This window comes from Panthera onca, chromosome A2 (genome assembly GCF_046562875.1).
Source record: "Panthera onca isolate mPanOnc1 chromosome A2, mPanOnc1 haplotype 2, whole genome shotgun sequence".
Lineage (NCBI taxonomy): Eukaryota > Metazoa > Chordata > Mammalia > Carnivora > Felidae > Panthera > Panthera onca.
The window spans coordinates 77,593,942-77,611,268 of NC_138340.1; the positions used below are offsets into that span (position 1 = coordinate 77,593,942).

The 17,327-nt window shown below is 41.8% G+C and overlaps 2 protein-coding genes and 1 long non-coding RNA gene across 4 annotated transcripts in view; 1 reads left to right on the forward strand and 2 right to left on the reverse strand.

Moving 5' to 3' along the window:
• HBP1 (HMG-box transcription factor 1) overlaps positions 1 to 2,807 on the reverse strand; it is a 30,107-nt gene extending 27,300 nt beyond the window's left edge. The window contains exon 1 of one of the 2 annotated variants that reach the window (XM_060633773.3): positions 2,440 to 2,807. In XM_060633773.3, coding sequence (XP_060489756.1) covers positions 2,440 to 2,454 — 15 coding nt within the window. In that variant the 5' untranslated portion in view covers positions 2,455 to 2,807. Of the gene's footprint in view, positions 1 to 2,281; positions 2,374 to 2,439 lie in introns of those variants that run through there. The other variant, XM_060633772.3, reaches the window with a different exon arrangement.
• On the forward strand, positions 644 to 14,124 carry LOC132679850 (uncharacterized). The gene is made up of 2 exons (XR_009610351.1): positions 644 to 712; positions 13,723 to 14,124. It is a non-coding gene; the product is annotated as an uncharacterized LOC132679850 (long non-coding RNA).
• PRKAR2B (protein kinase cAMP-dependent type II regulatory subunit beta) overlaps positions 11,604 to 17,327 on the reverse strand; it is a 100,022-nt gene continuing 94,298 nt past the window's right edge. The window contains exons 9-11 of the mRNA XM_060633777.3: positions 16,018 to 16,083; positions 15,746 to 15,884; positions 11,604 to 12,602 (exon numbers count right to left, since the gene is read on the reverse strand). Of these exons, the coding sequence (XP_060489760.1) occupies positions 12,469 to 12,602; positions 15,746 to 15,884; positions 16,018 to 16,083 (339 nt within the window). The 3' untranslated portion in view covers positions 11,604 to 12,468. The remainder of the gene's footprint in view (positions 12,603 to 15,745; positions 15,885 to 16,017; positions 16,084 to 17,327) is intronic.

The following is a 17,327-nucleotide window of genomic DNA, read 5'->3' on the forward strand; positions in this document are numbered from 1 at the left end:
GGTAAATAAATATCCACAAAATCTTAGAAACAGGACAGGTGGAAAGGACCAGAAATAGCTAAATCTCCGTGAATGGACAAGAAGGAAATTAGGTTTTACAAATGCCAATCTACTACGTACAGAGCATTTGACATACTTCCTCTGACTTCATAAAAACCTCAAAACAGCTCTGTGAACAAAGTTATTCTTATGGATGAGGAAAACAGCACTCTGACGACTGAATGTGACTACCTTCTTTTCGAAAAGAACTGAGAAAAGAGAGAAAAGGCACTGACCCAACAGAGATTAGACTCCTACTTTCAAATGCCTATTCTTCCCTGAATCTTTATCCTTTCCACCCGCAAGGATATCACAGAATGCGTTTCTGTATGTCCTTCCCTAATCGGAAAAGACTTCCATACCAAGCTCAAATTCTAAGGTGGGCGGGGATGAAGAGAAGGTAATTGCAATTAACTTATATCTCTAAAGTGAAGAACTGAGGTATTTAAAATGGATTACAGTAGTTTCCCCCTATTCGAGGTTTCACTCTTGTGATTTCAGTTACCCAAGGTCAACCGAGTCTGGAAACAATCTTCCTTCTGACCTACAGTCAGAAGGTCAATAGCAGCCAAACTAAGTCACAATGCCTAGGTCATGCACCTCACATCATCTCACCACACAGGCATTTTATCAGCTCACATCATCACAAGAAGAGTGAGTACAGGACAATAAGGTATTTTGAGAAAGACCACATTCACACAACTTTTATTACAGTGTATTGTTATATTTGTTCTCTTATTAGCTAGTATTAATACCTCACTAATTTATAAACCCTCATAAGAAAAAACAGCATGTATAGGGTTCAGTGCTTTCCCTCGTTTCAGGCATCCACAGGGGGTCTCGGAACATACCCTCCCACACACCCACAAGTACCGAGGGATAAGCTACTGTAGCTTAGTCTAGGACACCGAACAGACTACCCCAACATCCTTGTTAGCAAGCTAAAACAAAAGACAATAGCAAAAAAAAAAAAAAAAAAAAAAAGGGAGGGGGAATGAAAGTACTAGGAATACATTACAAGTGTAGATCATTATCAATAGTTAAGCAACAGAAAAGTATTTACAAATGTTAAAAGTATTCTAATTCTTAAAAGGCAATTTTAATTCAAAACCACTGTTGGGAGTCATCCGTTACTGCTCGTTAGTGGGAAATAAATCTACGGCACTTCGTCGGGAATTGATGGTAGGACTCCCAACACTTCCTAGCAGACCCAACTCCCTACCACCCTCCTCCGGTCTTAGCCTAAGTGGCAGCCTGAGCTAAAGACTGGAGTACTGCCTTGTCGTCAGTGCTGCTTTTAAAAACGATTCTTGGTGAAAACTCCTGAAGAACGAACTCTTAGGCAGTGTAGAACGCACAGCTTGAGTGAAATCCCCTAGACAGAGTGCAGGGCTTAAGGAAGCTACAAAAACCCGGCCCCCACTGTCGATTTCGCCCGGATTCTTTTTTGTTTTGTTTTAATCTGCCTGGGGCAGCAGCATAGGTTGGAAGGCGGAGACTGGAATCGCCTGCCAAGCCTGGGCTCTCGGTCACAGAGGCAGCGCCTCCCGGTTCACGCCAAGTCCATCCCCCACCTTCTTTCGCCATTCATGGCCTTCCCCTCCCCTCCCCCCATCATGTGACCGCAGCCTGGACTCCAGGCTTGTTTTTCCCCTCAGCTCAGCCGCACCGCGCAGGCGCCTCGGAGCCCATTCATTCGAAATGCGTAACAATGAGCCCCGGGGCCCAGCGGCTCCGCGAGCTTCCCAGCTCGGCCCGAGCCCCTCTCGGCCCCCCGTGGAGGCGGCGCCTCATTGGGGTCCCCCACCCCCGGCCGGCCACCCACTCGGGACCAACCTCCGACCCTCCGCCCACACTCGCGGAGTTGAAGTCAAACTTTCCTGGGCAGCCCCGGCGCCGCGTCGGCCCCTTCCCCCGCCCAGGCCCGCCCCATCTCCGCACCCGGCCGGGCCACCCACCGCGCAACCGGGCCCACAGCGCGGACCTCGCCGACTCCTCCCAGCCCCCGCCCCAGAGACCCCCCTCGGGCCGCGCCGCCGCGAAGCCCAGGTGAGCTCGCGGGAGGTGCCGGTCCGGTGGGTTCGCCGCGGGCAGTTACCGGACGGTTAATTGCTTCCACTGTGAGGGCAGCCCTTCGCACAAGAGGAGCGCGGACCAGAGCTCGCCCGGCCGCCCGGTCCCCTCGGGATCCTGCCCCTCCCTTCCCCACCCCCACCCCTTCCCGAACTGAAAGACAACAAACCAGCCGCGGAGTGAGGGCAGCCTCGGCGCGGGCCGCCCTGGACACGACAACACCGCCAGCCGCTTGTATATCCCCTCTCCGACTGCCGCCGGTCTCCCTGGCGCGCCTTACTACTCCCGTCGCCTCTCTCATTCCTCCACCGAAACTTTCCTACTTACCAAACCCGTCGCCATTACCAAGTCTTTCAAGCTTCGTCTTCCCCCTCCCTCAACCCCCCGGGGGCTGAGCCTTCGCCCCGCTCTTTCGCCCTCTTATTGGTCCACGGAACTGCCATTCGAACATTCCCCTTTCCCATTGGGTAATACCGTGGTCCGTCTCGGGAGGCGGGCTTGTATTGACTTTTGTGTTGTGTTTACTGGAGAAGACGGCGTGTCAATCACTAGAGTGAGCGCTTCGGATTGGATTGCTGCCGAGACTTCGGGGACCTAAGCCAAACTTTGCCCCCGAAATGGATTGTGGGATTCGTAGTCTCAGCCTTGCTCTGTTCTTCTGGGAAACTGCAGGCGAGAGAAACTAGTTGGACTACGTATCCCAGAAGGGCGTGCACAGCGCTGTCTTGATAGTAAACAAGAGTCATAGGGACACGTGTATCAGCTCGTTTGTTTTGGTGTCTGGGACAAAAGGGAGGGGGCGGAGGAAGCGAGTGTTTTAAAGCTTCGGCCTCTTCTCTTCCTCTGGGCCTCTCCTAGCACTCGGAGAGCCCCAGTCTCTCGCAGCACCCATTTCGGGCCATAAACAGGCAGAGTCGCTCACTGCTCAAAGTTTGGCAGGAGGCCAAGGTATTGTTTTAGTGCGAGGGGAAGGAGATGACTGCACAGGCGGAAGCAGTGCAGCCTCGCGAGGGACCAAGCCACCCACAAATCACAGCCCCAGGCATTATGGGGATAATAAAGGTGGTATCGGGCTCCAATGGGAAGAACTAGAATTTCTTTATCACGACCCTTTCCTGGCCACCCCCCGGAGAGCAACTTGAGAGGGTTTCTTTGCCAGCTCTGATCAGTTCACCCAAGATTTGTTGAATGCTGGCTGTATGCCAGGCACTGAAAGGCTTGGGGACTAACAGAGAAAAGTTCAGGGTCTGGAGAATTTATAAAGCTGTAAGGGGGTGGACGATTACTATTGACTTAGAAATTGAGGCAACCCAAAGCGGTATTTTCCATGTTGACCAGCTTGCTCGTTAAGGTAATAGAGGCGTAACGTGTGACCTAAACCTAATTTGTGAATCATCCAAGTTTCCCTGGTAAATTTTTGTTAACCAGTGTTTTCCTCCAGACGACTTCCCATTGATGAAAGAAAAATGTCTTTCCACTTCGTTGCCACTAGGAGTTCCTCCTTAAGTTACTAATACTCTGACTCACCAGAGGAGGATGGCTTCCCTGGCTTTATAGTCAACTTCACTTTAAACATGGCTGGCCATCACAGTCCACGGAGTCTATAATTGTTTTTACCATTAACATTCAAAAGGCATTATTAAGTTTTTTTTTCTTTGAACTTTTAGTGTTTAATCATTTAAGCTATGCTTCAGGTTTTATATCTTTAGATCACTGTATGCATGCTTAGAATTAAGAGGAAAACTTACATTAGTTAGAAATCTATAAAGTCAAACCACTGAAAAGAGCCCTTAACCGTAACTGATTATTCCTTTAAACACTACCCCCCCTACATTTCTTGAAGTTTTTTTTTTTTGTTTTTTTTTTTTTAATGTTTATTCTTGAGAGAAAGAAGAGGGGAGGGGGTGGGGCAGAGAGAGGGAGACACAGAGTCCAAAGCAGGCTCCAGACTCAGAGCTCTCAGCACAAAGCCCAATATGGGGCTCCAAGTCACAAACCACAAGATCATGACCTGATCTGAAGTCAGAAGTTTAACCAACTGAGCCACCCAGGCACCCTGCATTTCTCGAATTTTTAAATCTGCCTGAAAGCCACAATGAATCAAGAAATCCCAAATAATTCTCATGGTGAAAAAAGTTTTACAGTTCTTTTAGGGGTTCCCTGTTGGAAGCCTTGAAATGAAATTATTTTAAAATAGTTCTGTCTACCCTATGATCAAAGATTTATGTTCTTGTATTCACAAATAGTAACTTTTTTTCCTAAAAATAATTGAGGGCCAGCAAAACACCTAAATTTTTCACTGAGAAGAAAGGACAGGGTTTGAACTTATTATCTTTCAGAGATAATAGAGGGATCCAAAAAAGAACTAGACTGTGACCCTGCCTTTTTCTTTTTTCTTCCTTTTTTTCTCCTTGCAGTGGAGGGTTGCTGTACCTCTGCAGTATTTCATTTTTTGACAAAAAGAGAAATCGTGGAATTTACCTAATCGTTTAAAATTAAAATTTGAAGTATTTATGTCTTACTCCCACAAGGAAACTGAAAATCAGCTTTCCTTCCCCCAAAAACGAGCTTTGAGAAGCCTGAGCCACTCCTTACCCCTATTCGTTGCATAAACCATGAGGTCTGTTTTTAGCTGAACCTTACCTTATTTTAAAAGGTTTTCTATCCAATGGGGCACCTGGGTGGCTCAGTTGGTTAAGTGGCTCAGTTGGTTAAGACTGTTGATTTCAGCTCAGGTCATGATCTTGTGGTTTGTGAGACTGAGCCTAGCATTTTGCTCAGTGCTCAGAACTGAGCTTGCTTGGGATTCTCTCTGCCCCTCCCCTGCTCGTGCTTTCTGTCTCTCTCTCAAAATAAATTAAATAAATAAATGGTTTTCTATCTGAAAGTTCTTACCAAAAGCTTTACTGGAGATGTTTTTATCGGTGAACACAGTGATGGGAAGAATAATTTCAACTTCAGATCAAGATTTTTTACATTATTATAAATAAGTACCTTTTAATAGTCCTGTAAAGTTTTTTTTTTCATTCACTCATGCAGAAATACTTAGTTCCTGTTATTTGCTGACCACTTTGCCAATTGATGAGCCTACAAAGATTGAAATATTTTCACATACTTTCATTTTTGTCTAAGTCACTGGGGACTAAAATTCTGACATTTCAGTCACAACTGATTAAATATCAGTATTAGAATCTCTACAGCTCTGGGGCATCTGCAGGACTCAGTCAGTTAAATGTCCAACTCTGGATCTCTCAGCTCAGGTCTTGATCTCAGGGTCATGAGTTCAAGCCCAGTGTTGGGCTCTCCACTGAGCATGAAGCCTACTTAAAAAAAAATCTCTACACCTTTAAAGTGAATAATTAGTTCTGTCTTTTGACTTTCCTGGGAAGCTAAATGACCACAGTAGTACCTCATATATATTTAACAGGAACATCATCATTAATTCTTGGTGACTAATAAAACCAACCAACTCATAACCCAGAATAAAGATCAAAGTAAAAAAACTAGTAAGATCTTGAAAATATATGTAAATTCTACTCTTTCACTAAAACAGATACAATTAAAGAACACATAATAAACTATGCCAAGAAGTTGTCATTTAAAATCAAAATGTATTTCTAGCAGTTTGTAAAATACTTGTTTTCATAAAAAAAAACATGAAGTGCTGATTTGTTAAGAAGATTTATCTTTTTTTTTTCACTACCTTTAACCATAACTTTACTACCTAAAGTAGTATTATAAGGTAGTAGTACTACTTTACTACCTAATTTAAGAATTTAACAATGTATTTGCCTCAATTCCACTACATTTGGCACACCAATGACTACTTTGCTGGACTAAGAAAGATTAAGTTCAAGTACAGGGCATTGTTTACATATTGAGAATATCGCTGTTCAAATTGTTAAAAAGGAAATGAACATTTAGAAGGCTCAAAACACTTACATGAATCGACAGTTGAGCAAAATCACCTCCCACCAAGGCTATTTTATAATCAAGTGTTGACTATCTCATGCATTTTATTGAATACTGTCCTAAAAGTGAGAAACAGAATGGCTGTTACTGTATGGTTTGTGGACCCTCATAACCAGATGTGAGTGACTGGGAGCTGTGGCTGGCTGCCCTACCCAGGGTCATGAGAGAGGATCTCCCTGCACACTGCTAGCCTGCGAAAAGATCAGAATTCAAAGTACAGTTTCTACTGAGTGCACATTGCTTTTGCACCATCATATAGTCAAAAAATTGTGAGTCAAACCACATGGGACCATCTGTACTAAAACTAGGAAGTGGAACACATGTATGATCTAAAATAGTGCCCCAAATTTTCAGATAGTTTCTCTCTTGGTAGATTATTTAAACTCTTAGAAATAGCCTTCCATATCCACTGTACACTAAAACAAATTAATTTTAGGGGTGCCTGGGTAGCTCAGTCGGTTGAGCATCTAACTCTTGATTTCGGCTCATGTCATGATCCCAGGGTCATGGGATCAAGTTCCACGTTGGGCTCTATGCTGAGCATGGAGCCTGCTTAAGATTCTTTCCTCCTCCCCCAATATGTGAGCTTTCTTTCTCTCAAAAAAAAAAAAAAAAAGAAGAAGAATTTTATAATTCCAAGTACTCAGGTACACTCAAATTGTAAGGAAATGCCTGGGAGCCTATGAGTGCCATTTTAGAAAGGAGTAGTATGTCTGTTGTGCTTGTAATTCTTGATTCAACTATGAGTTTAAATTATACTCAGATGACCATAAAGCAAGACCTTTCTTCAGTGTAAGTGAATGTCTCAACACTATCGCCTTTAGGAGGAAGAACTAAGGAGAAAAGGAGAACTAAAGAATGATTGTTGGCTGGGACGGGGTGGGGGGGGGGGGGTGAGGTTGGTTGGGAGGAGACAACACAACATGGCTCAATCGGTAGAGCATGCGATTCTTGATCTCAGCGTTGTGGGTTTAAGCCCCAGGTTGGGTGTAGAGATTACCTAAAATCTTCTTAAAAAAATGATTGTTGGGTTTCTAGGCTGGATAGGACTTGTGGGTGAGTATTGATGGTATGTCAGTGCTATTGCTGAGGCGGGGAATGTTGGAAAGAATGGACTTGCGAACAGGGAGGAGAAAAGAATGGATGCAACTTTAGATAATGAGCTGCCGTACAGGCAAGAAATTTAGGTAAAACTGCTGAACCTGTGTGGGGTTTAGGAGATCCAAGTCAAGAAAAATAAACTTGAGTGTCTTCAGGACACAGGAGACTACCCTTTGTGGCCTCAGTTGCCCTCAGTTCTTGTTAAGTTGTCCAATTTGGTTTTAATGAGAATGTGAACATTTAGAGAAGGCAACAACAATTTCAACTTAATCCTACTTCCTATTTATAAAATTTAGAAGCAGAAATATGAAGGTTTTTGTCTTTCAAATGACTTCTCATGTGTTTGAGATCATTCTTGTTATCTGAACTAACACAAAACTCCCATGTATTTTCTCCTCATGTCTGTTACCCTAGGCCCTCATCTATGTGTTTTCTTTTTGTTGCCAGTCGTAAGAACCTCGTTTTAGAGGCAAGCCCGATAAGAAGCAATTAAAACCACAAGTCTTATCACACTGTGCCACACTTCATATTTTTGCTTCCATTGGTCACCCTCCAACATGTACATCACCTCCTCCTTCCCCTGCCACTATCTCATATGCATCTTGCTGTCTGAGCTCTCAATCAGTAGATGCCTGCTGAACCAGGGAACGAGAAGTTAGGAGGAAACAAGTAGCACAAATCTTTGTATAGCAGATTATGTGTTACACTGTATGCCCTGCGTGGTTTTGAACACTGACTGAACAAGCTTCCGTGTGCTGTGTCCTTGCTCTACACATGCATCGTTATTGTAAGAGGGCAGGTCTCATCTGCTTACAAGATAAGTGCAATTCCCACTCATTCCGTCTCCCTCCGTGCCAGTCACACGTAGGCATACAAAATTTGTCTTATCTACTTCTGTTCCTTCAAGTTACGCAGCCTATCACAACATGCTGTAGTAATAAACATGTGGAAGCTATTTAAGTTCAGCTAATTTAAGGACCAATTACAAGAAAAAGATTTGCCAAAGAGGTCTCTGTAGTGAGCATCTCTCCTAAAATAATTGCTTGGCTTTAAAACATGACATTTGTATACATTTCAAGAATAGAGGCATCTGGAAAGGAGAGGCCTAACAGAGGCTGTGGCGTTCTGGGGAGACATGTTTCTCCTCTCGCTCCTCAGCGGGATCTAGGTGGGTTTCCAATTAGGACAAAGACGGAAAACCAGCAATCAGAAGCAACTTTATCCAAGATTTTTGACCATAGTTACTGCTCATAAACTCAAGGGTTCTACTTGAACTTTTTTTTTTTTTTTTTTGGATGTTGAACAGAAAACACTTAAAAGAGTTTCACTTCTAGGTTATTGCTTTTGTCATCTGAGTCCATTTCCAGCTCACACTTTAAGCTTTTGCTGGCCTCTGGAAAAAAAAAAAAAACTCATTTTCCGTTTTTGCAGTTAAGAGTAAAATTTCATTTACTTACTATAACAACTCCGTTCTAATTGATACTAACACATTTCACGTATATACATTTTGCAGTATGTCTTGGGGGGTTTGGGGAGGGGGGTGTGATGGCAATGCTCAGGTTGTGGTTAAACCACAATGTAGAGAAGCCACCTACCTAGTAAGTGTCCTTTTTTGGATACTTTTTGATGGTGCAGACAGTTCCTTCCACAGCATACATCATGTTTTCCTAAATGTAAATGTTACATGCATCTTCAGGATTTCCTAGCAATTTTAGGCTTTATGTATTTACAGCATAAAAAAAGAACAGAAAAACCCAGATCTGTTGGTCAAATAAAGTTTTCCTCTCAAGCATCGTACTACACCTGTGCTGCAAATTTGATGCAAATTTCTCCATAGGTTCAATATAGGAAAGCCTAGGAGACCAAGAATTGCACAGGAAACCAAGAGATGTCAGCTGTCTGGGAGTTCCGCTATGGACTCACCAGGTAACTGATTTGGGCAAAGTCACTGATTCTCCTCACTTACACAGACTGAATTGATTTAAGCTCCCATAGTTATTGTTGGGCACACAAGACTTCTGCAAATACCTGGTATACTTTACTGTTTATGCTTCCATAACTCGTTATACTTTTAAGGTGTTTTTTTTTTTTTTTTAAAGTACCTGTTAAGACTAACAACCATAGAGTTTCAGTTGCCCAACCAGTTTTGCTGCCTTTAAAAACATCCTGGAAGAGGTAAGGTGGTCTCCTATTCCAATCTGTTTGGGTCAAAATTCTTTCTGATATTCAACATCAGGCTGTATGTACTTCATACTCTCTTAATTTCAGAAGCCAGCATTCTTGATTACTCTATTTCTCCCTTATGTGTTAAGAATTCCATTTCTCCATTAGGTACTAACATTTTATTTAGATTTTAGAATTCCTTCTTCAGTCATTTAACAAAGCCATGGCTTATCCAGATGTATTACTTACCCCTCTGGGATTACACATGGTTAACTTTAAGTGCCAAAGGTCATCTAGTCCTTGTTATAAGTATACCATTTCCTGGGGTGCCCGGGTGGCTCAGCCGGTTAAGTGTCCAACGTGGGTGGACTCAGGTCATGATCTCACAGCTGGTGAGTTCCAGCCCCGAGTATGGCTCTGTGCTGACAGCTCAGAGCCTGGAGCCTGCTTTGGACTGTGTGTCTCCCTCGTGCTGTCTCTCTCTCAAAAATAAATAAACATTAAAAAAAATTAAAAGAAAATATAACATTTCTTGAGAAAATTAGGAAAACTAGATCAGTATCTTCAAGATGCTTTAGAAAGGACTCAGCACTTAATCTTACATATTTCAATAAAGTCCAGAGTCCTTCACTTCGTGTCCTGTGGCTCCCCTGCACATTTCTACACACTTTAAATGGTCCACTCCTTTCTAACAGTAAGCCAAATACATTCACCCAACGTGTATCACAGGTAGCGTTTGCAAAAATATATGCACCAAGCCCTAGTTCATCATGACATGCAGAAAACACACACCATAAAACAAACAGGGAGAAGCACTTGTGTTAACAGAATGTTCTTCCAGAGTATTTCTTAGTTGCACATGCTGGATCCTTGAATGAAACTTCAACAGAGAATTTCCAAGTAGTAAAATACCTTGGCTGGTGACTGAATAATGACATCCACATCCACAAGTGAAACTTAAGGTATTTTAATTAGACACTTTGACATATAAATTCCCTATTAGCCAGGTTTATTTCGTTAACCAAAATGGCCCAATGGTCTGCAGCAGACCATAATTGTTTATATGTTTATATCACATATGACTGATAGTTAAAATTTGTGAAAAACCTATTGCTATAAAGAGCCATGTTTCCTGGTTGCATTACGCCCGGGGCGGTGGGGAGGGGGGGGGCAGTTTTCCCATTGGCCACATCTCAGTCAGGCTTTCACATAGTGCAGTATGCACGACGGAAGTACCAGTAAAGAAATTAGTGAAAAACAAACAAACAAAACAAAAAAAAAAAACTTCATTAAAAACATTTTATTATAAAAGTGTGCTTTATTATAAGGTAAATTTAAATATAACCAACAATACTGAAAATAATGTAACTGGCATTTACAGCCTTGGTCAGAATTCTCTATTAAACAGGCATTTGTTTGCTATTCCATGAACAGTTAACAATCAGCTTATGCAACAAGGTATCTTGAAAAAGTGGATAAAGAATACAGAATGATGAACCAGGAATTTGGGTGGGTTCTTTGCGGTTTTTTTTTTTTTTTCTTGTCTAACAGACATGACTTTTAAAATAAAATCTGAAGTAGAAAAGAAGTCATCTTCATGTAGTAAGCTCTCTTCCTACATGAAGGTTTGCAAAATCGTTAAACAGTGTTCTAAAATGGGGTTGAAGTTATACTTTACATATTGTTTACATATACATGACCCAATGAACCTATTTTAGCCATATTTTCATTATATCAGACCATAAACATTCTCTAATAACACCACACTATAACAGCCACAGAATATTTTTACCCAGGTATATGTTTTTTTAAAACCTGTTTCCCCAAAATGAAATTGCTCATTTAAAAGTGAACAACTGGTTAGAATTAAGCTCTCCAAACACTGTGGTCACGTGGGCCTAGAAATCACGTTAAGAATAATACTGCTTTGGTTGAGTGGAATTTAATTCATCTTATATAGCAGAATAATAAGCATATCAATTATCAAGGAAAATTTATACAACTGAGTTCATCCTGCACATTTGAGTCTACGTTAATGCAAATGGCAAGGTCTAATGGTACATCTGGACTGGGCAGAAATTCCTTTTATCTTTATGTATGGTTTATAAAAATTTATTTCTACCACCATAAAGGAAACCCAAGGGAACAGATGTCTGCAGAGGACTGTGTTATGTATGCCTAGTGAAGAACTGAGAAATATCCTGTGGGCGTGTAGATAAGGACTCCAAAATATTTTTGGTATAGGACAGTTCCCCCCCTCCCTTAACATATGTAGTATCTTCAGCTTCTATAAGACAAGTTTAAATAGCTTTAAAAAAAACTGTGACATTAAATGTCGAACTCAAATTTTTTAAGAGTACAGAGAACTATACAATGAAAAAAGGAAGTAGATGTATGTTTTATGAGGAAACTGTGTTAATGATCTCTCCTCTAAAAAAGACTCTTCCCTATTATCATAATGACTACATTGCCCGTCCTTAAAACCACTGGAACATGTAGGTTACTGACGTTAGGCCAAAGAAGTCAAAACGTACTTTATTGCAAAAATATAAAAGGTTTTAAAATTGCATATGATGTTTTATGCCATAGTCCAAGGCCAGCACATAACTTATCAAGCCAGAAAAACTTGAAAACAAAAATGATTAAAATTGTACTTACTATATATATAGCGAGTTGTAAAAAGAATGTGATGCCATGCTGTAGAGCATGGTTCACTGCCAAGTTCCCTTTTACATGGGCATAGTCACTAACACAGCAATCCGAGGGAGTCCACATGAACACATGTTGCCCATGGTAACACCCTTCAATTATCTTCTTGCACACAGATACTTTCAATATATTACAATCATTTGAATAAACCTCTCACTGAGATCATAATTTTGTGGAGTACAAAGTCATTTCATCAGTATGTCAATATTGTTTTGATCTATTCTTTAGAAAGTGATGTTAAAGCCTATAGAGTATTAAATCACTACTCCGCTTACTGATACGTTGTAAATGTAAAAAAAGGAAAAAACCTGAAATCACAGAAAATGCTTGGCATCTACACAAACACATTCTCAGTGGACTAACCACTACTGTGTAATTTTGTCACTATAGGTCTTGTTCCATACTTTCGCTTCATGCAGTGGGTTCAACAATATCCATGTTAGTTCCAAACAGGGCAACTAATTGTTCTTCGTAAGTGGCAATGTTCCTTTTCATAATTTCCATGCAAGGTCCCAAAAGCCTTTCAAATGCTTGCACATCCATGGCTAAGAGAAGGAGAGGAGAGAAGAAAAAGAAATGTAACATTCTTTGCAAATCTGAAAAATTGCAAAGTCATTTAGGATACCCATTCTGCAAGTGTCAGGAATGCAATGGTTATTTTTATTTTTTTTAATGTTTTATTTTGAGAGAGAGAGAGGGAGAGGGAGAGAGAGAGGGAGAGGGAGAGAGAGAGAGGGAAGGAGAGAGATGGAGCATGAGCAGGGGAAGGGCAGAGGGAGAGGGAGAGGGAGACACAGAATCCGAAGCAGGCTCCAGGCTCTGAGCTGTCAGCAGGGCTTGAACCCATGAACTGTAAGATATGACCCAAGTCAAAGTCAGACTCTTAACCGACTTAGCCACCCAGGTGACGCTGCAATGGTATTTTTAGATAAATATCAAATATAAGAAAAGGGCACAAGGATAAAAATGTTCCACTTCAGAAAATAAACAGCCAGTGTTCCCTTGACAATGGGATTGTGCAATGCTAGGTTGCTGGGAGGCTCCTGGTCTCGGGTAAGAAAAAAACAAGGGACTATAATGGCGAAGTCTGGTAATTCTAAAAACCTGTTGTTGTTGTTTTTTAAAGTTTATTTTTGAGAGAGTGAGTGAGAGCAAGGGGCAGAGAGAGAGGCAGACAGAGAATCCCAAAAGGCTCCATGCTGTCAGTGCAGAGCCCGATGTGGGGGTCACACTCACAAACTGTGAGATCTTGACCTGAGCCGAAATTAAGAGTCAGACACTTAACCGACTGAGCCACCCAGGCCCCCCTAAAAAATAGTTCACCACCTCAGTAACATGAACTCTCCTCAAAGGTGGCAAGGCCTTTTTTTCTTCTACTGTTCTTCCTTCTCGGGGCTTACTTACGACGCTATGCTGTAAAGACCTGGTGTTACCTTGTGTAACGTTTACTCTCTTATACTATCACCTAGCCAATTCAAAACAGCAGCCAGAATGCTCTTCTCCACTTCTAAGTATATGCTGTATGTCACTTTCCTGGTCTGTCTCATGCATTTTTAAAAACTCAATTTATAATATACTCGTAGAAACTATGATCACACTCTCTACTGTAGAAGTGCAAATTTTTATTAAAACTTTTTTTTTCTTTTGCCTTTCAAATTTGCAAAGGTACAAGGGACATTGTTCACAAGAGCGGAGGGAGTGGACACTCTTGCACTGCCAGTAGCACGTACATCAGCACAGGTCAAGAGGGCTGGGAGTATACAGTGAACTCTGTAAAAAGAAAGCCTACTCCCGAGAACCATTTCTAAGGAAAAATCCTATACATGGAAAAGTAGTCTGTGCGCACAGACACAAAACCTGCTCCCCCCCGAAAAAATATGGAGCCCAAACCCCCAAAATCGCCAGTGGAGACCAATTAACTCATAATGTGGATGTTTACCTAACAGAATGTTACAATTTGATAAAATGAGAAATAAAATAGGAGCGTAAGGTACAGTAAATGAAAAACAACGGTTTACAACACTTTAAAAATAGAAAACCCATGCAAATAAAAAAGATGAGGAATTATATGAGGATGTGGAAATCACTGGGGGTTGGTAGTGGTGGTAAGGGATTTTCCTACTTCTCTGTATTTCTCAAATTTTCTTTAATGTGAATAAATCTGTTATAGGAAAAAAATAATGGGATTTCACTCACTTCACTTCACCTTTACTCTTTCTCACTAATGTCTATACTCAGGAAAATTACCTGTCAGTTTCTCACTACCTTCTTTTTCATCCAGGTGTAACACTTGAGCCCTTTAAAAAGGGGTTCCTCTAGGAAGTTGATTCTGAAGGGACCCTCAGATCTTAAGAACACTAAAGCTGGGGTGCCTGGGTGGCTCAGTCGGTTAAGCATCTGACTTCGGCTGAGGTCATGAACTCATGGTTTGTTAAGTTCGAGCCCTGCGTTGGGCTCTGTGCTGACAGCTCAGAGCCTAGACCCTGCTTCAGATCCTGTGTCTCCCTCTCTCTCTGCCCCTCCCCCCACTCACACTCTGTCTCTGTCTCTGTCTCTCTCTCTCTCTCAAAATAAACATAAAAAAATGAACACTGAAGCCAAGTTTATTCTACTGAACCGTGAATAAGAACACAGAGTGGCTAATTACTGTTGAATCAATTTTTCTTAAAATGTCATCTACATGGACTCCTGAATTCCATTTTTCACCATTAAAGTAAGCGCTTTCTCATATATGGATCTCAGATACAGACAGACGTCTTCCATTTGAGGACAGCATCTCTGCTGCTAGGAAATAAGAAGTTGAACAATAAAGAAGATTTTGCTGCATTCTGACAAACCTGAAACCATGGTTTCCTGGGACTAGGACGAGGAAGTACTCCCAAAGAGCTTCCAGCTTTGCCCAGAGACCTTAATGTATGCTATAAAAATACTATTCTGGCTTTTTTTTTTTGAGGAACACAAACTTTATTTGAAAAACTAGACATAAAACTCCATACTCAGAATTCTTTACTAAAACAAGATGCCATTTCACACCTATATGAAAGAAGAAAACAGGAGAAAATAGGTACGTGAAAAATTTTAAAGAAAAAACTAAGGGCGGGGTGCCTGGGTGGCTCAGTCAGTTAAGCATCTGACTCGTGACTTCAGCTCAGGTCATGATGTCAGTTTATGAGATCGAGCCCACCAACAGGCTCTGAGTTGACAGTGTGAAACCTGCTTGGGATTCTCTCTCCCCTCCCTCTCCCCCACTTCCCCCACCCCGTGGGTGCATGCTCTCGCTGTCTCAAAATTAAACCATTTTTTTAAAAAGAATTATTTTAGGGGTGCCTGAGTGGCTCAGCACCAAACTTCAGCTCAGGTCATGATCTTACGGTTTGTGGGTTCGAGGCCCCTGGAGCCTGGTTCGGATTCTGTGTCTCCCTCTCTCTCTATCCCTCCCCCACACTCTCTCTCTCTCTCTCAAAAATAAACATCAAAAAAATTTTTTTTAATATTTTAATTAAAAAAAAAAAACAAGGGCCTCCCACAAATCGATTTCATAATGCAATGAGTCCTTACTTTGTTCTCTCTAGTGGGGACTGTGAAACGTGTGAACCCAGTAAGACCATCAGTACAGCAACATGAATACATAAAAGGCAGACGGAATAGCTTCCACCCGGAGGAGCACATACAGTGCTGTGACTCCTACCTAAACATTTGACGGTCCCGATGGCGTGCGCCGAAGCTGCTCGGGGTTTGTTAGTGACCAGAGCAAGTTCTCCAAAGTACTGTCCCCGGGAACACCGAGCAATTTCTACTGCGCCATTCTCTTCCACCTCGGATTTGCCCTGACAAGGGAAGTAAGAGCATGCGCTTTGACTCAGCTTATGAAAACCGAGCTAACCTTAGTCTAAAGCATCAGAAAGGAAACCTATGGTGTTCCTTGCTCCCCATGGGTGTTTGGGACTTGCCAACACTTACCTTCCTTTTCATAGTGATTTTCACTTCACCAGATTCTACAATGAAAAAAGAATCTGCCAGATCTCCCTGTAAGAAAGAAACAAGCACCGAGGGTAAAAATGCAAATTCGGGTGACAACAATCCCCTTGCCTCTCAAGCCCCGAAAAGTGAAGATGATTGTGCCGGACAAGTGAAGCTCCATAGGAACAGACTCTGTCTAAATTGAAAGGCTGTCCTCGACAACCACAAGTAATGAGCTCATTTGTAAAATTAATAAACTTCCTACCACAGCCTTTCTTGCTAAAACTAGCCAAAAAACAAAACAAAACAAAACAAAACAAAACCATGGCAAATGCTGAAGTAAAAATTTGGCCCCAACTCCAGCCTGGATGACCACGTCCACAGTCAGAAATGGCAGCACTGGGGGCGCCTGGGTGGCTCAGTCACTTAAGTGTGCATCCGACTTGGTTCTGGCTCAGATCATAATCTCACAGTTTGTGGGATCGAGTCTCTTGTGAGGCTCTGTGCTGACCATGTGGATCCCATTTGGGATTCTCTCCCTCCCTCTATGCCCCTCCCCCACCCTCTCAAAATAAATAAACATAAAAAAAGAGAGAGAGAGAGAGAAAGAAATGGCAGCACCATTTCCTAGTAGTACCTCCCGCTCTGCCGGCCGCTCCTACCGCTCTGGGAGAAGCACTCAGATGCACACCCTGCATCACCCTCTGATAACAAGCAATTAGCACCAGTGGCCCAAAGGGGAGAAACTCTCAAAGAGGAGAAAGCAACCAGGCTCATCAGGAAGCAATCCACGTTGGCCCTGTCGTCTTTAGCCACATTCCACACCACCTGGGGGGGGGAGCCTAAAAAAGGCTTCTGAAAGTGTTGCCATTTCTAACTACACACCTGCTTTTTCCTGCTTTTGGGTTTTAAGTGAACTGGGTATTGATTTCTGATGATACCTTCCTATTTAAATAGTGTAATACAGAAAATAACAGATCCTGACTTTTCTGAGCCTCTCAAAGTGATTCTAGAGAAACTTTGGTTTTTCGAAATTCCTTAGTACATAAAATGTAAGAAATACAGTATCAGCTTACACATTTTTGTCTAGGTTTATGTAATATAGACATGAATGTTTTATAAACACTTAAAAGACAACTAATATCTACAAAGATCTTTAGTAAACCCTAAGTATAATATATAATCTCTCATCAGAGCTTCATGTTAAATTTTCAAGTATTTTAAATAAAAATAGGTCTAGAGACTACTGTGTTACTTTTTTTTAACATTTTATTTTTAACTAATCTCTACACTCAGTATGGGACTCGAAC